The sequence below is a fragment of the Phaethon aethereus genome, assembly GCF_964289735.1.
Source record: "Phaethon aethereus genome assembly, chromosome: W".
Classification (NCBI taxonomy): domain Eukaryota; kingdom Metazoa; phylum Chordata; class Aves; order Phaethontiformes; family Phaethontidae; genus Phaethon; species Phaethon aethereus.
Genome location: NC_138581.1, coordinates 38,867,994 through 38,892,455, shown reverse-complemented (window position 1 = coordinate 38,892,455; position 24,462 = coordinate 38,867,994). Strand labels below are relative to the sequence as shown.

The following is a 24,462-nucleotide window of genomic DNA, read 5'->3' as shown; positions in this document are numbered from 1 at the left end:
TTCCTTGAAGGGATACCTTTCCTTCACACCCGACAGGAGTCGTCTCCAGAGGCTGAGGACTCATGCACCTTTTCCAATTGCTTTGTCAATGCCCCCTTCCCTAGAAAGGGATCCCAGCTGCTTGGCTTCCCTACCCTCTAATTCCAGGCTACTGGCCCCATTATCCCAGCATCGGAGCAGCCAGGTGACAATGTGCTCACCTGGACGACAGCTGAAATCCTTTTGCATATCTCGCAATTCACTCGGGGATAGAGATCAGGTAGTTGCCGTCTCTTTTATGAGTTCTTCCTCTTCCTCCTCTTCAAGCGATGACTCGCTCTCTTCCCTCTTCCATCCTTGTGATGGCCCTGCTTCAGAGCACTCTGCCTCCTCACTCTCTTCCTCTGGCTCCTTCTTAGCAGAATCTTTCTCCGCCCTTACTAAATGAGCTGACTTCCGCTTCCAAGATTTCTTCTTTTGTACAGGGGCAACTGATACCGGGATGGGCTGGTTCTCTGATTCAGCTGCAACAGTCTGAGTAGCTACAGTGCCCGCCGTGGGGGTTGGAGTAGTCACAGTGCCTGCCGCAGGGGTTGGAGTAGTCACAGTGCCTGCCACATTGCCATCAGACCCAGAGAGCCTCTCTCCCCTTTGCATAGTGTTAAATAGAGCTTGGTAGGCATGGGCCAGGCCCCAGCACATTGCAATGATTTGTGTCTCCTTGGAACTGCCAGGCTGACAGCATACTTCTTCCAAATATTCTGCTATTTTATCAGGATTCTGCACTTGTTTGGGAGTGAAGTTCCAAAACACCGGAGGTGTCCACCGCCCTAGGCATTTGCCCATGCTGTTCCACACACCCTGCCATTCATAACTATCCAGCCTTGGGGCAGATCTCCAGGTGATATTCTTAAATTGCTTGCCAACCTTAGACAAAACCGAAACAATGTTCCCCAGAAGTAGCAATAGAGGTATTTTAACTACCCAAGGGTGTTCAAAATACTGAAAAATTATTGTGGTGAAGGAGGAAATGTTATGATAGAGGGTAGCAAAGGTACCATTCTGCATTTCCTCCATAAAAAGCCTTTTGGAGGCAGAAGTATAATTGCTAATCGTCTCCACAAGACAGTAGCCAAACTACAGTGATGGCTTTAGTACAGAGCTCAGATGATACCACATTAAGCTCAAGGTCAGTGTTCTAAAAACAAAACTCACAGGCGAGACATTGCTAATCATTGCAGAGTGCAGCAGCCCGCAGAAACCAACACCGATCCTTAACATGTACAGCAAAGACGAGAGCATGATGCAAATCAAATAAACTGATATTGTGACCTGCAACCGTTATTATCTCAAGCCTCGTGCCCCACGTTGGGCGCCAAAAAGGACTGTTGTGGTTTAGCCCCAGCCGGCAACTAAGCACCACGCAGCCGCTCGCTCACTCCCCCTCCCGCAGTGGGACGGGGGAGAGAATTGGGAAAAAAACTCGTGGGTCGAGATAAACACGGTTTAATAGGACAGCAAGAGAGAAGGAAACAACAATGATCATACCAACAAAGGAATGTACAAGAACAAGTGATGCCCAATACAGCGATTGCTCACCACCCAGTGATCGACAGCCCATCCCCGAGCAGAGATTTCCGCCCCCCAGCCAACTCCAGTTTATGTACTGGGCATGACGTCAGATGGTAGGGAATATCTCTTTGGCCAGCCTGGGTCAGCTGTCCTGGCTGTGTCCCCTCCCAGCTTCCCATGCACCCCCAGCCTGCTCGCTGGCAGGCCAGCACAAGAAGCTGGAATGTCCTTGACTGCTCAGCAACAACCCAAAACATCAGCACATTATCAACAGTTTCTCATCCCAAATCCAAAACACAGTCTCACACTAGCTTCTGTGAAGAAAACCAGCTCTATCCTGGCTGAAACCAGGACATATGTCAAAACATATGAAAGACAGGGAAGTAATTAGAGACAGCCAAGAAGGCTTCACCAACAGCGTATCATACCTGACTAATCTAGTGGCCTTCTACAACTGAGTGGCTGCATCAGTGGACAAGGGAAGAGCTGTGAATGTCATCTACCTGAATTTCTGTAAGGCCTTTGCTTTGGGTCCCCCAAAACATTCTGGCTGCTAAATTGGAGAGATATGGGTTTGATGGATGCACTCTTAGATGGATGAGGAATTGGCTGGATGGCTGTGTCCAAAGAGTTACAGCCAATGGCTCAATGTCCAAGTGGAAACCCTTAATGAGTGGTGTCCCTCTAGGGTCCATACTCAGACAAATACCATTTAATATCTTCATCAATGACATAAATAGTGGGACTGAGTGCACCCTCAGCAAGTTTGCAGGTGACACCAAGCTGAGAGTGGTGCACTTGATTCACTAGAGGGAAGGGATACCATCCAGAGGGACCTGGACAGGCTTGAGGAGTGGACCCATGTGAACCTCATGAAGTTCAACAAGGCCAAGTGCAAGGCCCTGTACCTGGGTTGGGGCAACCCCCGGTACCAATACAGACTGGGGGATGAATGGCTTGAGAGCAGCCCTGGGGAGAAGGACTTGGGGGTACTGGTGGATGAAAAGCTGGACGTGAGCCAGCAATACGTGCTTGCAGCCAAGAAGGCCAACCATATCTTGGGCTGCATCCAAAGAAGCATGGCCAGCAGGTCAAGGGAGGTGATTGTCCTCCTCTACTCCGCTTTTATGAGACCCTACCTGGAGTACTGTATCCAGCTCTGGAGTCCCCAGAACAATAAAGACATATACCTGTTGGAGCAGGTCCAGAGGAGGGCCGCAAAAATGGTCAGAGGGCTGGAACACCTCTCCTATGAAGAAAGGCTGAGAGAGTTGGGGTTGTTCAGCCTGGAGAAGGCTCCAGGGAAAACTTATTGCAGCCTTTCAATATATAACGGGGGCTTATAAGGACAGTGAAAGACTTTTCACCAGGGCCTGTAGTGACAGGACAAAGGGCAAAACAGAATCAACGTGGGAAATATGAATGTAATTTATTGCCATTTAAAATAGATTTGGAAGGTGAGAAACAAAGACAAACTAAAACAACAACTTCCCCACAACCCCCAGCAGGAACACCACTGGTGACTGGCCGCCAGCCTTATGTAACCTCATTTAGGACAACTCTTTGAGCCTGACCCTTCAGCCAGGTGTTCACCCAACGTATTATGGACTTGTCTAACTGTATACTGGACATTTTGTCCAGAAGGATACTGTGAGAGAAAGTGTCAAAAGCTTTGCTAAAATAAACCCCCCCACACACATCTACTGCCTTCCCTTCGTTCACTAGGCGGGTAACATTGTCATAAAAGGATATTAAGTTAGTAAGGCATGACTTTCCCCTTGTGAGCCCCTGTTGGCTTTGACCGATGACTGCATTGTCTTTCAAGTGTTCTTCAATAACTCCCAGAATAATTTCCATAATTTTACTAGGCACCGAAGTGAGACTGACAGGCCTATAATTACCAGGGTCTTCTTTCTTGCCCTTGAAAATGGGAATAACATTTGCCAGCTTCCAGTTGACTGGGATGTCTCCAGATTCCCAAGACCTTTGCTAAATAATTGAGAGAGGTCTTGCAATAATATCGTCCAACTCTTTCAGTACCCTGGGATGAATCCCATCGGGCCCCATAGACTTATGTGCATTCAGATGCAGCAGCAAATCCCATACAAGTTCAAAATCGACTGGGAACTTATCACTCCCCCAGTCGCAGTCCTCCATAACAGGAGGAAGAAATTTTTTACGATGAGGGTGGCGAGACACTGCAACAGGTTGTCCAGAGAAGTCTTGGATGTCCCATCATTGGAAGTTGGGTTGGATGTTTCTTGATTGTCAGGAAATTGCTTACAAAAGACACAAAATGCTAATTTTTAAACATGATTTTAGAAGTTTACATTGCATCAGAAAGGCAAGCTTTGATAAGCAAAACTTGACTTCACTGTGTAAAATAAAGTGACTCAGTAACTGAAGGAACCGAGTAACTGAACGAGCAGGAAGTCAAGCAAGGCGACCTGCATGGATGAACAAGGAGCTCCTGGCCAAATTCATACGCAAAAGGGAAGCACACAGAGGTTGGAAGCAATAGCAGGTAACCTGGGAGGAATACAAAAAATTTGTACAAGCATCTGGGGATGAAGTTAGAAAAACTAAAGCGCAAATGGAACTGAATCTGTACAGGGATGTCAAAGACAACAAGAAGGGCTTCTGTAAATACACAGGAGACAAAAGGAAGGCTAGGGGAAATGTGGGCCTGGTGCTGAAGGAGACAGGGGACCTGGTGACACAGGACATGGAAAAGTCTGAGGTACTGAATGCTGCCTTTGCCTCAATCTTTATGAGCAAGACTGGCCTTCAGGAATCCCAGGTACCAGAGACTTGGGGGAAAGGCTGGAGCAAGGAAGACGTACTCTTGGTGGAAGAGGACCAGGTCAGGGAATACTTAAGCAAACTGGACATATATAAGTCCATGGGCCCTGATGGGATGCACCTAAAAGTGCTGAGGGAGCTGGCAGCTGTCATTGCAAGGCCACTCTAGATACTCTTTCATGATTTATATCTACTTAGAGAAGTGCCTGAATACTGGAGGAAAGTAAATGTTGCTCCTATCTTCAAGAATGGCAAGAAGGAGGATTCAGAAAATTACAGGTCAGTCAGCCTCACCCCGATTCCTGGGAAGATGATGGAGCAGCTAATCCTGGGAACCATTTCCAGGCACATGAAGGATGAGAAAATCATCAGTAGTAGTCAGCATGGCTTCACCAAGGGGAAATCATGCTTGACCAACTTGATAAACTTCTATGATGAAATGACTGGCCTGGTAGATGAGAGGAGAGCAGTGGATATTGCCTGCCTGTAAGGCCTTTGACACTGTCTCCCATAAGATCCTCATAGAGAAGTTGATGAAGTATGGGCTGGGTGAGCAGACAGTGAGGTGGACAGAAAACTGGCTGCATGGCTGAGCCCAGAGGGTGGTGATTAGTGGTACAAAGTCTAGTTGGAGGCCAGAAACTAGTGGTGTTCCCCAGAGGTCAATCCTGGGTACACTCCTGTTCAACATCATCATTACTGATCTGAATGATGGGGCAGAGTGTACCCTCAGCATGTCTGATGATGACACATAAGGGGGAGGAGTGGCTGATGCACCAGAGGGTGGTGCTGTCATCCAGAGGGACCTCAACGGGCTGGACTCCTGTGTCCAGTTCTAGGCAGTCCAGTACAGGAGAGACAGAATCACACAGAATCACAGAATCACTAAGGTTGGAAAGGACCTTCAAGATCATCAAGTCCAACTGTTAACCCAACACCACCATGCCCCCTAAACCATGTCCTGAAGCACCACATCCACACGTTTTTTGAATACTTCCAGAGATGGTGACTCCATCACCTCCCTGGGCAGCCTGTTCCAATGCTTGACCACTCTCTCGGTGAAGAAATTTTTCCTAATATCCAATCTAAACCTCCCCTGGCACAACTTGAGGCCATTTCCTCTCATCCAGACATAGACATACTGGAGAGAGTCCAACGAAGGGCCACAAAGATGATGAAGGGACTGGAGCACGTTACTCAAGAAGAAAGGCTGAGAGAGCTAGGATTGTTTAGCTTAGAGAAGAGAAAGCTCAGGGAGGATCTTATCAATGTATATAAATAGCTGAAGGGAGGGTGCAAAGAAGATGGAGCCAGGCTCTTTTCAGTGGTGCCCAGTGACAGGACAAGAGGCAATGGGCACAAACTGAAACACAGGAGGATCCGTGTGTTATAGGAGTCACTTCCTAGTCCAAACAGAATCCTTTGTATAGCATTAGTAAAAAGCCTTAGGCCGCAAGCTGTGATCTTTCACCTAGATATTGATAAACTTATAATAAACTCTTACTTAGTTACATGAGGGGAGGCTCTGAAATCGATGTAAATTAGATAGATAAGATAGTCACATCCATCAGCAGAAGTTGCCTCCTCGAGAAAAGAAAAAGAACGGCCCGCCTGGAGACAGTGAAAGGATCCAGTGAGGAACAAGGAGACCCCAGACCCAAATACTACTATTGGACCGAACCATCTCATGAGGGGAGGGGAACTTAGATTGTAAGGGTATAATTGCCCAGAGGTTCTTTTGTTCGGGGTCTCTCTCTGGAGGCACCCAGCTCGAGCTGTTCTTCACCGCTGTACCACCTAATAAATTAGTCTGGCATATGTCATGTCAGAGATTCTGCTTCGGGAAACCTCGGGTCGAGCCTGAGGGAAGAGGAAGCGCCCGAGAGTGAGTGTGTGTGTGTGTGAGGAGTCAAAAGGGGCACCTGTCGGCTCACTGGAGTCTCCTGCTGCGAAGGGTCTCCAGTCCTAGCAGTTAAAGTCTCGGGTGGTGTGTGTGCGACTCCTTGATTGGTGTGTGAATGCTCGGGCAGCAGCTTCTCCCTTAACACGTGTGATCATCAAAACATACTTTTTCACTGCAAGGATGACTTAGCACTGGAACAGGTTGCCCAGAGAGCTTGTGGAATTTCCGACCCTGGAGATATTCAAAAGCCATCTGGACAAGGTCCTGGGCAACCGGCTCTAGGTGGCCCTGCTTGAGCAGGGACATAAGACCAGGTGACCTCCAGAGGTCACAACTTCAACCATTCTGGGATTCTGTGAAATCCCTGTTTATTTGAAAGACTTGCCTATTTCCAGTTTGGATCATATTTCTTCTCTCTTCCATATCCTCTCCCACATGTAGACTAACATCATGCAGTCACCAAAATGTCTTTTTGTCATGTTGAGCTAGAGGAATGCTCCATGGAGCAATTACTACAGTGATTCATAGAATCATAGAATCTTTGGGTTGGAAGGGACCTTTAAAGGTCATCTAGTCCAACTCCCCTGCAATGAGCAGGGACATCTTCAACTAGATCAGGTTGCTCAGAGCTCTGTCCAACCTGACCTTGAATGTTTCCAGGGATGGGGCATCTACCACCTCTCTGGGCAACCTGTGCCAGTGTTTTACCATCCAGTGTTTTATTTCATGCTAGCAATCTATGACAACAGGGAATAGTCTTGCAGAAACGTAGCAATTTGTCTGGTTTAGCATGATACATCTTTTTGTACTTAATTTTTCATGTGTCGCATTTGGGCTGATATTTAAAAAATTAACAAGCTCATAAGACTGGAATTAGCCATGATGCACTGAATCCCTGCATACGTATATACAGTCTAAGCAAACTTTTTTTTTAATAATCTCAAAGCACCATTATGTTGGGATCACCCTGCATGGCTCGACCTTAAGGAGAAGGAGCTGTGGCACTGAGAAGCTGGTAAACAGCTGGATATCTGCACGGCTCGGCCTTGAGGAGAAGGAGCTGTGATAAACAACTAAGAAGAAGCGAGGAAAACAGGAACACCTGCAAGCAACAATCCTGACTGTGTGAGGGGCGCGTGGACAGCGCGTGATATTTTGTATATAGCCAATTGCAATAGTGTGTGTAACAAGTTGTAACCAATCATGAGTGTGTGCGCAGTGACTAAGCGAAAATTATGATATATATTGGAGTCAGACAAGACAATAAACGGCTTCGGAATATAACTCTCATAGAGTTGTGAAGTCCATCCTTCTCCCGCACCATTATAGTAAGTTTGTCTGTTGTTTTCAGGTTGATCCCCTGTTTACAGTGCCTGAACCTCCACCTCCGATTTCCAGCAGTATCACACCTCAGATTCTGCCTTCCTACTTTTCCCCATCTTCATCTAATATTGCAGCACCAGTCGAGCAGCTTTTGGTACGGACTCATTCACTGGTTGTAAATGCTTGTGAGATTGGAATAGTAACAGAACCGGAATGCCTTGGACCCTGTGAGCCTGGGACCAGCATGAACTTGGAAGGGATTGTGTGGCATGAAACTGAAGAAGGTAAACTGTTTTTTTCCATTAGGCTTGTCTGCTACTTAATGAGGACACTGCTGTATCTGTCTGGATGCTAACTGGAGGCTCGCTAGTCTGTTGGTCCACCTTTATGTAGAATGGCAGTCACAGCTTTATAGCTAAACTAGTGAGTTTTTCTTTTCCAAACAGTGGATTTTTTTATTATTTAAGCAATCATATATTCCAAATGACCTTCCATGTAACTCCAATTAGCAATTGAATTGTTTTCTAGTGCTGTATTGAGAGAGACCTGTGAAGAAATAGCTATCAGAATAGCATAAATGTGCTGAACAGAAGGATTTTATGTAAATGTACATCATGAGGGGACTATATGTGATAGGATTGAATAGTTTAGGAGAAAAATTACAAAGCTGAATAATTTTGGAACTCAGATACTATGATCAAAAATGTCACCATTACGTAATAACAGAGGCCCCAAGGATGACCTCCTGCAATGCATTTGATGTCATGATTATTTTTTTGCATTTTGTTTGTTTGAAACATGTTTTAACAGGAAAACATTCTTGTTCTATCTGGTGAACAAGTGCTAGCTAAACCAGACTGATTTCTTTAATATCCTTTGAAGGCATTTGGACAAATAGAGGTGCTGGAGAGCTTTGGGGAATACTAGATGTTGATTAGCTGTGATTTAGAACAAAGTAGAGGATTATGCTGTGATATGCAGATTTTACCATTTTGTTTTTCAAAAGCTAATTATTAAAATGCCAGCTTTCTCTTGTTAATGCGAAAATACTGCACATGTACTTTAAGCTACTGCAATTTTTGGTTTAATAGTAGTGGAAGCTAATGCTAGCAGTGGCAACAGCAGCAGCAGCAGTTGTTGTAGCGTGCTGAGAGGAGTGTGAGCTTGTAAGATCCCTGGAAGGTGTCTGAAGGGGCTTCTGGGCCCCCGACACCTTTGGGCAATTTGTCAGGCTGCTGCCTGCTCTGCTTGCCCACAGGGTTAGACTGCAGCCCTGATGGTCACCCCAGCTATCTGGTGGCTGTGCAAGCCTACCTGGAAGCTTGAGGTCTCCAGGGAACTGGAGAACTCCAGTTTATATACTGAGCATGTTATGTGGTAGGGAACATCTCTTTGGCCAGTCTGGGTCAGCTGTCCCGGCTGTGCCCCCTCCCAGCTTCTTGTGCACCTTCCTGCTGGCAGAGCATGGGAAGGTGAAAAGTCCTTGACTTAGTATAAGCACTAGAACTACTTAGCCACAACTAAAAACATCAGTACGTTATCAACATTATTCTCATACCAAATCCAAAACACTGCACTATACCAATCATCAGGAAGAAAATCCAACTCTATTCCAGACAAAATCAGGACAACTGTATATTGCAATTGCTATATTTTGCTAAGCATGACTTAGATTTGTATTGTGTTTTCAGTATATTTTATATCACTCTGCTAAATCAGAAATCCCATGTAACATCAACTATCTCCAAATAAATAAATTTGATATTAAACATTACACCCTCCACAAGTGGAATATCTAAAAGAACCTGGTCAGAGAGTATTGGACTCTGACAATGACAAAAGGCAAATCTCCAAAAGTGCCAGTAAGCTTGGAAAACTGGGATGTGGAACTAAAACATCCTTAAACCAAAGGATTGCAGGTGATTCTGTCAGTAGCTAGCTTTCAAGATTCCAGAAATGTTTCCATGCAAAATGACAGCTGAGTTTGCCTCAAATACTTTAAACTCTCACAGATCAATACACACTGTTTTAGAAATTTTAAAGCAGAATCCTTTTTGTCTTTGATATGTTTTTTTTTAGGGGTTAGATATATCCAACTCAAGTACATTAGGGAATTGCCTAAAAAGAGCACTTTTGTCTACAGACATCCATGAATAGGAGGGTCTACCTGACAGGACACTGTCAGAATTTTGACATCTAGGTGATTCCACAGGGTCTTTCAAACTATTGCAACAGGATCTCAAACAAGAATAGTTTAGGCTTCTGCAACAGAAAAAGAAAATGCTATTCTCAAAGATATCTCTAAAGATTGCCAGACACTAACAGACATCCAAGAATTCTTAATTGTCTGAATGAGAATCATTCTTAGTTGTAATTAGGACATCTAACTGGACAAATTTAGGGGCCCTGGAAGTCAAGACAGAATGCTTCCAAAGAGACCTTCCCCACAGTACTTAGGAAGACAAACACCATACCCATGAACGTCCTCACTTCTTCCTCCAACTTTTATTGCCAAGCACAAAGTCATATGGTATGGAATATCCCTTTAGTCAGTTGGGGTCAGCTGTTGTGGCGGTGTCCCCTTCCAGATTCTTGCCCACCCACAGCCTACTGGCCTTTGAGTGATGGGGCGGGTTGGAGAGACAGCCTTGATACTGTACAAGCACTGTTCAACAATAGCCAAAACACTGGTGTGTTATCAACACTGTTTTAGTCACAAATGCAAAGCACAGCGCCATATGGGCTGCTATGAAGAAAATTAACTCCATCCCAGCCAGACCCAGTACACATGGTCACAAAGCACAAGCCAATTTGTGAGCCTCAGATCTCATCTGGCTTGATAAAAAAAAAATCATGTAAATCTAAATCAATTAATGTACTTTCACTGCATTATTCAGTAGTGGGCATTGTGCAAAAGAGATTTTTAAAACAAAGATTATGCAATTTCATCTTGAACGTTTCAGTATTATGGCATCTTTTTTAACCTATGCTGTCTTTGGACTTCTTCAGACAAGATTTGAGTCTAAACAGAGCTGAGGACAAAATGGAAACTAATTCAATCCCGTGGTTAGGAACATAATGCTATTTACTTGTATATTTTCACCAAAGTGCATTTTTTGCATAAATGCATTGTGGCTGATCTGGACTTTCTGTTATAAACTCCTTATATTAGACCTACAGCTAATTATTGCTCATTTTTCAATTTTTGCTTTTTTCATGGAAAGGGGTTTGGAAGTTTGTAGAGGAGTTAAATATAAAGGACCAAAGAGGAAAGAGTGTCGCACTGATTTTTTTGCACTGCTTAGAACAGAAACCTCTCGTGAGGTCTTCTAAAATAAAAGTTCAACAAAAAGTGAGTGCTGAAGCCATTGAGTAAGCCTTTTTTCAAAAAGGCAGCTTTCAATGAATCAATTTTAAATGTGTGGCTGCTGCAACGCCACCCCACCCCCCTGCTTTAGTCTTCTGTAAAAACTTTCCCTGCCAGCCCTTTCTCTTAGGAAATTTGGTAACCATAGTTTCTGTATCCTGCTGAGCCTTGATATGTAGAGCTGTATTCTACCTGCTGTTAAGCTGCTGATAGAAGTTTTTCTGTTGCAATTGATGAGAAATGTCAGCTGAATGCAGAGATTATTGTACATGTATTTTCCCAGCTGGATACCTCCATGAATAGAAAGCAGAGACATGAATGCACATGCACCATAGGTTTAGGGGAGGAAAGAGACTGCAGGAAAAAAGGATGAAGGTTAGATGTGCTGTTGGGTGGTCTAAAGTCAGTAGAAAATTAATACATGAATGTGAAGATCCCTCTAACATTATTAGAAACCAGTGGAGATTCTTAATGTATTTATTGATGATAGATCACCAATAGGAAGATCCCTCTGTAGATTCCTCAGATGCCTCTTTCCCTTCCACACACAAATTGAATTGTTGCCTTTTGAGAATTATAACATTCTTCTGTTTGTTCCTCTGACTCAGTCCTGCAGGTTTTTGTTTAATATTTAGCATGAAGACATTTTAATCCTGAATACAGCCTAGCCATTTTCATGGTAGTTATATCTGAGGGTCTTCTGTTTTGTTTCTTTTGTTTTTTGACTGAGAACCAAGTCACCAAACACAGGAAATATAATCACATCTCAGCTTGCTCTTCAAAGCTCCTCAAGATCAGTTTGCTTACTTCAACAATAGCAATATACTTGCTGAGAAAAATATTTCAGCCTTTCCTGGGTAACAAGGAGAGCAGTTTTCATGTTTCTTCATTACACAGGCAGCTTAAGATAACAGACCTTACAAGAGAGAGTAACTCAAGTCCAATTCAGCAAGGAGTGAATAGGAATTAAAGTAAAATGCCTGCTCTGTCTTCTAAAAACACCATGGAACCATAACTTTTTCTATAACAGAAAGCATTGAGGATTACAATAGAAAGTATTCGCCAAAGATTACTATTTAAACACTGACTTCCTAGAGGAGATCAGAGTTTTGTGGCCTTTTCTCTTCACGGTACTGTATTGAACCAAAACTTTTAAGGCAAATAATTTAACAAGTTCCACAGTTTATGCCTACTTCACAGTCCACGCTATATGGAAACATTCAGCTGACAGTGATGTCCTGGTTTCAGCTGGGATAGAGTTAATTTTCTTCACAGAAGCTAGTGTGAGGCTGTGTTTTCGATTTGGGATGAGAAAATGTTGATAACGTGCTGATGTTTTGGGTTGTTGCTAAGCAGTCAAGGACTGTCCGACTTTTCATGCTGGCCTGCCAGCGAGAAGGTGGGGGGTGCACGGGAAGCTGGGAGGGGACACAGCCAGGACAGCTGACCCCAAATGACCAAAGGGATATTCCATACTATATGATGTCATGCTTAGCAATAAAAGCTGGGGGAAGAAGAAGAAGAGTGGGGGGATGTTTGGAGCTATGGTGCCTGTCTTCCCAAATAACGGTTATGCATGATGGAGCCCGGCTTTCCTGGAGATGGCTGAACACCTGCCTGCCCATGGGAAGTAGGGAATGAATTTTTTATTTTGCTTTGCTTGCGTGCGCAGCTTTTGCTTTCCCTATTAAACTGTCTTTATCTCAAACCATGAGTTTTCTCACTTTTACTCTTCTGATTCTCTCCCCCATCCCACTGTGGGGGAGTGAGCGAGCGACTGCGTGGTGCTTAGTTGCTGGCTGGGGTTAAACCACGACAGTCCTTTTTGGCGCCCAACGTGGGGCATGAACGGGTTTGAGATAATGACAGATTTGATTGGAATGTGCTAGATGATAGATAGAATTTATAGCTGCTATTGCTGCTTAGCTATTAATTGGCAGGCTCCTGTGCTTGCCATGGGTTTGCTTTCCTTACCGTATGTTGGAGTTTACTACTCGTTAGTGGCTGCTTTTTGCTTTCGCTGCTTACCGTGCTGCTGTACCGCTGATCGTCTGACTCTGCTGTGCCTGGGAACATTCTTATAACAGCAATGGCAATGCGCCTGGGCTGGCAGGTGGCCAGGGCATCACTGCTGTTTCTGTGCTGCTGTACTGGACAGGCTGGAACTCCAGTGTGAACTCCAGTCGAAGGGACTCTGACCTGTGGATGAGTCCACGTGCAAGAAGGACACCCCAAAGCATCTGTGGCCGTGGATAAGCACCACGACGTGGTGTTGGTCTGTTCTCCCAAGTAACTAGCGATAGGATGAAAAAAATAGGATGAATAAATAAAAATAGGATGATTTTTCATCATAGGATGAAAAAAACATTTAGGTTAAATATAGCAGCATTGCCTCTCAGCTTTGAAAGTTGAGAAGAATAACATTCCATTTTGATTTTATTTTATTTTCCTTAAAAAAATTCTGAACCTGAATGCAATGCCTGTGAGTAATAGTTAATTGATGGTGCTGTAAGCAGGAATCCTCTTTTTACCTACACTGCAAGTATAGTTCAGAGTGCTGTAGTGCATACCTTCTCATACTGCTTTGCCAGTTTTTCTCAGCCACCTGTTATGATGTTCATTCTCTACTTAAGCCCACTAAAATCTAAGATGATTGATTTTAGCCTGTAGGGATAAGAAATAATGATTTTGCATGCATTGTTTTTATTTTTAAGGAAGGAAATAATAGGTTATTCATAAGGGTAAAAACTTCTGTTATTACATGCTCTGTTTCATCCACTGTAAATACATAAATAAATTGAAAGACCTGCTATTTTAATTTTTATTATGCTACTCCAGAAGTGCTTCTTAGTGCCTCTCTTACTACTCTATTTATTTTGGTGTCCATCTAAATAATTAGAACTTGATCTGAAAACACATTATTTGATGGGCTACAAATTATGAGTTCTTTTCATTCTTCAGGTTATAAATATTGTAAGCTGAAAGCCAGGGAGGAAGGGAAATCATTCATTTGAAACAAGCTTTTAGTCTGCACTTGATCTTTGGTTTTGTATGAAAAGCCATGTTGGACTGAATGACAGCTGAGAGGGCAAGCTGCTGTATCAGGGGATTTAGCAGAAAGAAACTGCTGTTCTCTCAATCAGCACCTTTCCAGAAAGCTCACTGAATCTCTCACCAGTTCCAGTCCAATTGTGAAGTAAGTGCACTAAATAATATGAGGATGGAACTGTATAAATGAAACTGCCCTTCACTGTTGGGATCACTCTGCACGGCTCGACCTTAAGGAGAAGGAGCTGCAGCATTGAGAAGCTGGTAAACAGCTGGATATCTGCACGGCTTGGCCTTGAGAAGAGGGAGCTGTGGCATTGGGAAGCTGGTAAACAGCTGGACATCTGCAGGGCTCGGCCTTGAGGAGAAGGAGCTGTGGTAAACAGCTAAGAAGAAGCACTGTATAAGAAAAACAGGATGGAACCCGGACCACGTAGCAGTAACCGCAAGTAGGAGGAGTATGATAATGCAAACTTTAGGGCTAAGCCAATGATTGTAAGACATGTATGCATAAGGTAGAACTTAGTGTATAAATATGTGTAAGGTTTTGCAATAAAGTTGAAGCTTGCCTTATCACTCATATTGAGTCGACTGCTCGCCTTCCCTCGCTCGTCGCAAGTGGCGCCCGAACAGGGACCCCATCCTTGTTTTTCACCGGACAGCGAGATCGGAGAAGCACTGGTAGCAGCGACCAGGGAGCAGAAGATCGGCGGACGCTGCCGCGGCGCGCCTGATCCGTGCTTGAACCCAGGATAATTAAGAAGGGGTTCGCCGTCCGAAAGAAGGCTACCCGTGGGAAAAGGCTGCAAAAATAATTGACCGGACAATTAAGAAGGTCAACGTAGCGCGCAATGGAAATAGAGGTAGCGTTCGAAATCTTAAAATGCTTTTTGGAAAAGCGGGGAGTAAGCCAATTAAAAGATCTGGCTGGGTTAATTGCGTTAGGGAAAGCGAAAGGGTTTTTTAAAGACCCTGAAAGTATGTTTGAAGTAGACGAGTGGCGTTCTTATGGAGATTGTTTGTGGGATCTAGTAATCGATGATGATAAATCAGCAAAAAAAAAAATTAATGAAATCTTGGAGAGATGTTATTAATTGCATGAAAAGATATAAAACTGAAAAGTGAATAGCACAGGCAACAAAGACAGTATAAAATTTACGACGCTCTGGAGGTTGATCCTAGAGACATTAAAAGAACTAAAGGCAGAACGCATCGCATGAAGAAGGGGCGATGGTCAGACTCCTGCCGCATATGCTCTCTAAGAGAGGACTGAAATATGATGAATATACACTTAGAAGGCTTCTAATTTGGTGCCAAAAAGGGTACCCCCCGATGCGTCTGTGGCGTTTAAGGCAGAGACGTGGGAGGAGATAGGAAAAATGTTATAGGAACATATTGGGAATGGAGATAAAACCACCGCAGAGTTAGTGACGACATGGAAGTTGATGTTAACCACATTAAAAGCCTTAAAGGCAGAGAGAAAAGCTGCAGCTGATGTGGAGGAGGCTGTTAAACCGTATTCAACCAATCCCTTTTTAACTGAGTCAGAGTGTCCAGGACCTTCAGCAACTCTGACTGCACCTCCTGAGGTGCCAGATGCACCGAGTGAACCGGCTGCATAGATAAGTCAGAGAAACAGATCTACGATGATGTATGTGAGGGCAAGACGGGACAACGTTGCCCAGAACAATGTACTCAGTGTTCCCCTGTGTGCCCATGTGAAAGATCAATGGGGTGAGTCTCGAAAGGAGATGGGCAAGCAGCGGAGCTAGCAACAACGTGGCGATTGCTATTGGAGACTGTTTTGAAGAGCCAGGGGCTAGCAGCAGACTCTGCAACAGCTTTTGAGTTACCTACCTGGGAGAAAGCAGGGAAATTGGTGTTTGAGGCAGCCTCTAAAGAGGATCATACGGCTGCGAAAGTGTTAACAACCTGGCGATTAGTCAGAGACTCTATAAAGGCGATAAAATCAGAGCGGACGGCGGCGGCAGCAGCTGCCGCTGCCACAGCCTCAGGAGAGAAGGGAGGCCGAGCTGGGGATGGTGAGAACGAGCAACCCCTGCCCACCTCCCCCCCCCACTCCGCCCGCCCCCCGCCCCCGCTAACGCAACCAACGGAGGTGGCGAGTCTTCCTTGGCCCCCGCCTCCTGACCCGTGCCGCAACAGGAGGGGGCTGCCTGGGGTGATCCTTCCCCCAAGTCAAGATCCGACCCTGCCCAACATTGGCAAGGCATGAGACAAGAGACTTTGGCAGAGAGGGAGGGGACGGAGCGAAGTGGGTACCGACCAGGTCGGTACGGCCGGCAGTAAGACCTGAAGATCTTGTCACACGTCCCACGGACGCAGTCAACTCCGACGTACCGCCAGCTGATGCTTTCACTCTTTTGTATGCGGAATGATGGCTCGTTGTCTGTCTCAGCGGCTCTCCCCAGACGGTCAAGAGCAGGAACTTCAATATGCCATATTTGTAAAACGGTGTTGTGGGTTTGTTCTATGTCGTTGTAATTATTGTCACAAATGTATCATTTCTTTTACAGGGAATCAAAGAGTATATTTCAATTGCTTTTTTACCATTCCCTTAGCAGCTGAGGATGCAGAGAAGTTTGCCTTTATGGTACCATCGGTAAATAAAGGAGAGCTAGCAAAAAGTATCATTGGGTAGTATTACCACAAGGAATGCAAAATTCACCTACGATGTGTCAGACATTTGTGGCATGGGCTCTAGAACCGGTGTGGAAAAAGTATCCAGATTTAATAATGTATCATTATATAGTTGATACATTAATAGCAGGGACACAATTGAATGCAGACCACATTTTACAGCACTTAGAGCACTATTTAGGAAAACGGGGTTTAAAAATAGCACCGAAAAAAATTCAAAAGAAGGGACCATGGCAATATTTGAGCTGGATTATTACCAGTGGAGCGGTCCACCCACAAAAAATAAAGATTAAGGCGAAAATAGAAAATCTTTCTGATGTCCAAAAATTAATGGGGGACATACAGTGGGTTCGCAATATTTGCGGAATTACTAATGATGATCTGAGGCCATTGATGCTGCTCCTGGAGTCTTCGGTGGAGGCTCCAGAGCGACGTCAACTAGACGAGGATCAACACCAGGCTTTGCAGAAAATTACTGAGAAGATAGCAACAACCTATGCTCACAGATGTTCACCTACTGAGAGTATCTCGCTTATGATAGTTAATTCAGGAGGGGAACGGCAATATCCACTAGGATTGATCGTACAGTTAGGAAATACAGCAGTTTGAAAGTATTAGAATGGGTTTTTCTCTCCTATCAACCCAGAAAAATAGTGGTCACCAGATATGAATTATTTGCACAACTCATTATTAAGGGAAGACAAAGAATTGTAGAAATATCTGGATTAGAACCTGTAATAATTTATGTTCCTGTATCTCAAAAGTACTTAGATTGGTTGTTAGCCAGTTCTCTGGAGTTTCAGATCGCAATCTCTGATTTTTTAGAACACGTTACAAATAGCTATCCGTCCGATAGATTATTGTCACTGTTGGCTAATCAACAGTTTGAAGAAATGCCTATGCGATCGGAGACCCCAGTGAATGGGATGACAGCCTTTACCGACGCAGGACGCAAATCCTCTTGTTCGTGAGTCTGATAGTCATGTGTTTGATATGCCAGGTTCAGGCGTGGTTTTCCATTCAACCAAGAAAAAATATCTGGGTTACACTAGCCAATCAAACGGGCCAAGGCCACCTTTGCTTATCTATATCCACTGCTGAGAATCTGTTTACAACATGCTTAGTTGGTCTGCCCTTAGGGGACTATGATTCGACAATGGTGGTAAAGAAGACCACCCCTGATCTAACCTTGTTTTTAAAAAATAACAAACACCTCTGCAGCTATGGATAAGTGGGACGGATGGATGCTTAATACTAATGCTTATTGTACCATGTTTATTGCATTGTCTACAAGGAATGGTTCAAAAGGTAGTAAAGAATGCTTGGCTAGCTAATAACTCCAACGAGTATCTTACCCAATGAATGAGCTTTGTTAGATAATCACGCTCAAAACAAAAAGGGGGAAAGGCTACCACATTACCCTAAGAACATTTGAATAAAGCCTTATATGTGTTAAATTATTTGCGGAAGGAGAAAGGACCTTTTCAACTGCTAACCAGGGGACGAGGTTGACGGTGGTGGCTGTTTAAAACCATGGGTAAAACCATGGGTAACCCACTTTGCAGGTGCCTCGAAGTGGGTGAGGCCATGGGTGGGGCAGTCGCCATCATCATCGTTGGACACATCATGACACTATCAGGTGTCATCGCAATCTGGATGCCACCTCAGTCAAAAGAAAATGTAGGGGTAAATCACACTGAAATTTGCGGTATCATGAGATGAACGTGGAAAGCTTTTGAGGCAAAGTGTTCTATAACTACAAATGCTTTGGTAAGATATAATATTGGTCTTCATAGCCTTATACAAGTACCTTTTTTCTATCACTAGGAGTAGTTTATATCACTAGAAGTAGTACAGCTAGAATTGTTTTGCTTTGTAATATTCTGCTATTGACTTAAGCATAAGTTGATACGTGACTGCTGAGTTATGAAAAAATGCCTTGTGAACAAAGCCTACGAACCAATAGACAGGATGGCTGTGGCGCGTGCAGCACGTCTGGCCAGCGGGCGCATACGCCATAGGCTCCCTGTGTTAAAAGGTGACAACTGAGGTGAGTTCCGACACTCGCTGGCCACGTGTGTCGAAACTCGTTCCTCTACAAATGTGTAATACCGGGATTTCCTGAAGGGCAGTGGGCCGGTGTACGGCAAGGCCACCGTTGCCTCCGTGGGGACGCCCACGTAAAGCTGGCACCTACCGACTGCTGGGCTGAGTTCGCGGCACAGGACGATACAAGAATGTACAGAGGGTCCATCTTCCTCACAGTCCTTGGGTTGCGAATGATCCATCAGGTTTTGTTTATACAAAAACAAAAAGGGGGAGATGTTGGGATCACTCTGCACGGCTCGACCTTAAGGAGAAGGAGCTGCAGCATTGAGAAGCTGGTAAACAGCTGGATATCTGCACGGCTCGGCCTTGAGAAGAGGGAGCTGTGGCACTGGGAAGCTGGTAAACAGCTGGACATCTGCAGGGCTCGGCCTTGAGGAGAAGGAGCTGTGGTAAACAGCTAAGAAGAAGCACTGTATAAGAAAAACAGGATGGAACCCGGACCACGTAGCAGTAACCGCAAGTAGGAGGAGTATGATAATGCAAACTTTAGGGCTAAGCCAATGATTGTAAGACATGTATGCATAAGGTAGAACTTAGTGTATAAATATGTGTAAGGTTTTGCAATAAAGTTGAAGCTTGCCTTATCACTCATATTGAGTCGACTGCTTGCCTTCCCTCGCTCGTCGCACTTCACTATATTAGTACTCCACTCTGGTGAGACCACACCAGCTCTGGAGCCCTTAGCACAGGAAAGACATGGACCTGTTGGAGCGGGTCCAGAGGAGGAACACAAAAATGATCAGAGGGTTGGAACACCTCTCCTATGAGGAAAGGCTGAGAGAGTTGGGGTTGTTCATCCTGGAGAAGAGAAGGCTCCGGGGAGACCTTATTGTGGCCTTCCAGTACTTAAAGGAGGCTTATAAGAAAGATGAGGACAGACTTTTTAGCAGGGCCTGTTGCAGTAGGACAAGGGGTAATGGTTTTAAACTAAAAGAGGGAAGATTCAGACTAGATATAAGGAAGAAATTTTTGACAACGAGGGTGGTGAAATACTGTCCCAGGTTGCCCAGAGAGGTGGTAGCTGCCCCATCCCTGGAAACATTCAAGGTCAAGTTGGACAGGGCTCTGAGCAACTTGGTCTAGTTGAAGATGTCCATGCTCATTGTAGGGGGGTTGGACTAGATGTCCTTTAAAGGTCCCTTCCAACCCGAACTATTCTATGATTCTACAGTATCCAGTACAGTGTCCAGGATGACTAATTGTAAATCTGTGCTCCAGATGTTTTAACTTCAGGATGTGGTTAAAGCAACTCTTCAAACATTCAGCCCAGCCATAGGGCTTTAAAACAAAATAAAAATCCCCAGTCTTGCATTTCCAGGCCATCTGGCAGTCATCACATTCTCACATTTGCTGATCTTGATGTCTGTTACATGTGCAGCTGCTGTAGATGCAGTTAAGATCTTTTGCCATGTTAGACACAATGTATGATTAAAGTAGTAAATTGTGTGACTACCAGATCAGTATTCAGCATAGAAGACTTGGTTCTATATTTAGAATGTTTACTGTTAATTTTAGATTACCTTCCTGATGAAAGCAGTTAGGAAAAAGTAGGACATTTGCATTGCAAGTCTACCTTAAACATTGTTCTGTGTTTTTATGCCTGGATGGATTTCAGGGATATATATAGATCTGGGATTGACAATGATGTGGTGCATGTTCTGAGGCAAATGAGTTATTCTGTTCTTACTAAATTGATGGCAATAAAAAAGGTTGAGATAATCCTAAGGTTATGGATTTTCATCCTGTATTCACAGATACATGGATATGAGATAATTTGGGTTTCCCAGGCATGTTTGTATTGTTTGTACTTAGCAAGACTGGAACAAAAGGCAAATTGAGGTTGGTTTGCAAATTAATTTGTGGATTTGTCAACTGTAAAGATGTGAAGTATTTATTTTGCTGTAATGTTATTGTGGTGGGTTAACCTTGACCAGCAGCCAGATGCCCATCCAACCACTCACTCCCCCTCCTCAACAGGAAAGGGGGAGAAAATAGGACGAAAAAGCTCATGGGTTGAGATAAAGACAGGGAGATTGCTTACCAGTTACTGTCATGGGCAAAACAGACTTGATTTAGGGAAAATTAATTTAATCTATTACCAGTTAAAATAGATTTGAGTAGTGAGAAACAAAGACAAAAAAACCCAATACCTTCCCAGGCTCAACTTCACTCCTTCACTCCCGACTCTTCTACACACCTCCCCAAGCAGCACAGGGGGGATGAGGGATGGAGGTTTACAGCCAGTACATAATAGTTTCTCTCTGCTACTCCTTCCTCCTCACACTTTTCCCCTGCTCCAGCATGGGTCCTCTCCATGGGCTGCGGTCTCTCAGGATAAACCTGCTCCAGCGCAGGTTCCCCATGGTCTGCAATTCCTGTCAGGAAAATCTGCTCCAGCATGGGGTCTATCATGGGCTACAGGGGAATTCCTTACTCCTCTGCTTGTGCAGAGTTTTCCCCTTTCTTAAATATGTTTTCACAGAGGCTCCACCAACTTCACTGATTGGTTAAACTTTGGCCTACAGTGGGTCTGTTGCCAAGCTGGCTGCAACCATCTGTGTTTGGTACAGGGCAGTCCCTGACCTCTTGTTGTGGGTTAACCCTGGCTGACAGCTAAGCACCACACAGCCACTCGTTCACTCTACTCTGCTCCCTGCAGCAGGACAGAGAAAAGAATAGGAAGAGCAAAAGCAAGACAAATCATGGGTCAAGATAAGGATAGTTTAATAAGTGAAGGAAAGAGGAAGAAGAAAGGAAAAAAAACAACAAAACAAGTGATGCAAAGGCAACTCACCATCTACCACAAGTAGACTGATGATCAGCCAGTGTCTGAAAAATAGCTACTTTCCCCCAAAATAACCCTCCCATCAGCTTCTATTGCTGAGCATGACGTCATATGGTATGGAATATCCCTTTGGTCAGCTGGGATCAGCTGTCCTGGCTGTGTTCCCTCCTAGCTCAGCCCCAACCTACTTGCTGCAGGGGGCAGAATGAGAAAAAGACAAAGCCTTCACACTGTGCAAGCACTGCTCAGCAATAGTTGAAACACTGGTGTGTTATCAACACTGTTTTAACCACAAATCTAAAACACAGCACTATACAGGCTGCTATGAAGAAAATTAACTCCATACTAGCCAGTTCCAATACACCTCTTCTCACAGAGGCTACCCCTACAGTACCACCCCCCCTCTGCTATCAAAACCTTTCCATGTACACCCAATACAGTTATGTCAAGTTATGTCATAGGATGCCTTCTCAATATTGAGAATTGCATATGAACTTTGAAGACTTGCTGGAGTATTGCTACAAGACTTTGTCATATTAAACTTTTTTAAAGTAATCTTTAAAAATTACTACAAAACATAGTATAATTTGGTAGGTCTTCCTTTGGCATCAGCAAAAATTATCTAAAGTAATACTCAGCATAGTAAAGGTAGTAGGGACAACTGTTATCCAAATGGGAATTTTGAGCAAGTAGGACTCCACTTATATTTAAATATTAGTTTTTGATAACTGAAAAACAAAGAAATGATTCCTTGTGTTGGAAGATCATCTGGATAATCTTTCACAAATCAGTTACAGAAGTGTCAGGAAAGACTTCGTGCATATCTGCTTTCACCAGAATTTTGCAGATAGACTGGGCCAGATTCTCTGCTAAGAATAGAGACAACAGGTCCTTTTACAAAAATGAAGCCATACACATTTTCTCAGCTAAGTGGTCTTCTGAGTTGTCTGAGAAAATAATCAACTTGAACTTAAATAGATCTTTGTAGCAGTTGCTGAGATCTGAACACCAAAGCAGCCTATGCTGTAAACATTGTCAGGCTTTCCAGTCTAATTAATTGAGTAAAGTCCACTTATATTAGACTTTGAATGTCTTTATTTTCTGAAGCCATAATTTTCAAAAGTTGAGGCCTGTCTTTAAGTTATTAATGTGATAACTTCATTCCTAAACACATGATCTCATTTTTCAAATCAGAGCAGTTCCTTTGGTCTTTTCTTCTTCACATGAAAGAATATCTGCAAGAGTATGTAGTATGCACAATATCCTGGCATGGTGCTAAAGATTCCTTGTATATAAATACCCATAAGGATATTTATCATTTCAGTCTTGTTAATGTCATGACGAGTGTCTTATATTGTTTGCAGCATAGAAGTAATTGAGAAGGAACTTAATGTTAACTTATACAGAAGCACTGTGAATTAGCTTTATTTTTGTCTTCAAAGCAATAAGGAAATATTTTAGATATCTTCATTGCTAAATTGTGATGACGTACTTTATTCTCTAAATTTAGTTAATAGTAAATAGCTAATGACATTTTAGTCCTCTTCTTTGTTATGCAGTCACTGAAAAGAAGGAAGGAGGGGGAGGGAAAGAAAGTAGATGCATCACATCCATAAAACTCATAAAAATGCTTCTTTCTGTGGGATTTCTGAAAGTGAAGTGATTTTATTACAAATCACTTTTGTGATATGACCCTTTCACCCCCAAATAAAATCCAAGTACAAATTGTCACACTTATTTGGTACAGTTTTGTATGGGTGTTGTGGTTTAACCTGGCAGGCAGCTAAACACCACACAGGTGTTCATTCACTCCCCCCGTCCCCCGTGGGATGGTATGGAATATCCCTTTGGCCAGCCTGGGTCAGCTATCCTGGCTGTGTCCCCTCCCAGCTTCCTGTGCACCCCCCGCCTCCTTGCTGGCAGACCAGCATGAAAAACTGAACAGTCCTTGACTGCTTAGCAACAACTGAAAACATCAGTATGTTATCAACATTTTTTCATCCCAAATCCAAACCACAGCACTATGCCAGCTACTAGGAAGAAAATTAACTCTATCCCAGCTGAAACCAGGACATGGGTTTCCATGGCAAGGTTTGGGGGGGGGATTGCAGGTGTGGCCTCTGTGAGAAGAGACCTGACCCCATGCCAGACACAGCCAGTTCTAGCCAACTCCAAAACAGGCCCACCACTGGCCAAAGCTGAGCCGATCAGTGATGCTGGTGGTGCCTCTGTGATAACATATTTAAGAAAGGGTAAAAAAATGCACAACAGCAGCTGGGAGAAAGGACTGAGAATATGTGAGAGAAAGAACTCTGCAGACACCAAGGTCAGTGAAGAAGGAGGGGGAAGAGGTGCTTCAGGTGCCAGAGCAGACATTCCCCTGCAGCCCATGGAGAAGCCCATGGTGAAGAAGGTTGTCCCCCTGCAGCCCATGGAGGACCATGGTGGAGCAGATATCCACCTGCATCCCGTGGAGGACCTCATACTGGAGCAGGTGGATATGCCCTGAAAGAAGCTGCAGCCTGTGAAGAGCCCACACAGGAAGAGACTCCTGGCAGGAACTGTGGCCTGTGGAGAGGAGCCCACACAGGAGCAGGTTCTTTGGAAGGAACTATGGCTTGTGGGGGACCCATGATGGAGCAGTCTGTTCCTGATGGATTGTATCCCATGGAAAAGGACTCATGTTGGAGCAGTTTGTGAAGGACTTTATCCTGTGGGAGGGACCCTACGCTGGAGCAGGGTTAAAGTGTGAGGAGGAAGGAGCAGCAGAGATGAAGTGTTGTGAACTGACCGCAACACCCATTCCCCATCCCATTGTGCTGTTCGGTGGTGGAGGTAGTGTTGGGAATGAATAAGTGAAGTTGAGGCTGGGAAGAAGGGGGGAAGGTGTTTTTTATTTTGTCTTTGCTTCTC

The 24,462-nt window shown here is 44.2% G+C and overlaps 1 protein-coding gene across 1 annotated transcript in view; it reads left to right on the top strand.

Annotated features, from left to right (window-relative positions):
- Positions 1-24,462, top strand: part of LOC309415196 (zinc finger protein 608-like) — a gene marked incomplete at both ends in the record, with an annotated part of 95,295 nt that overhangs the window by 52,588 nt on the left and 18,245 nt on the right. Inside the window, 1 exon segment of the mRNA XM_082012645.1 lies at positions 7,608-7,863. Within this exon segment, the coding sequence (XP_081868771.1) occupies positions 7,608-7,863 (256 nt within the window).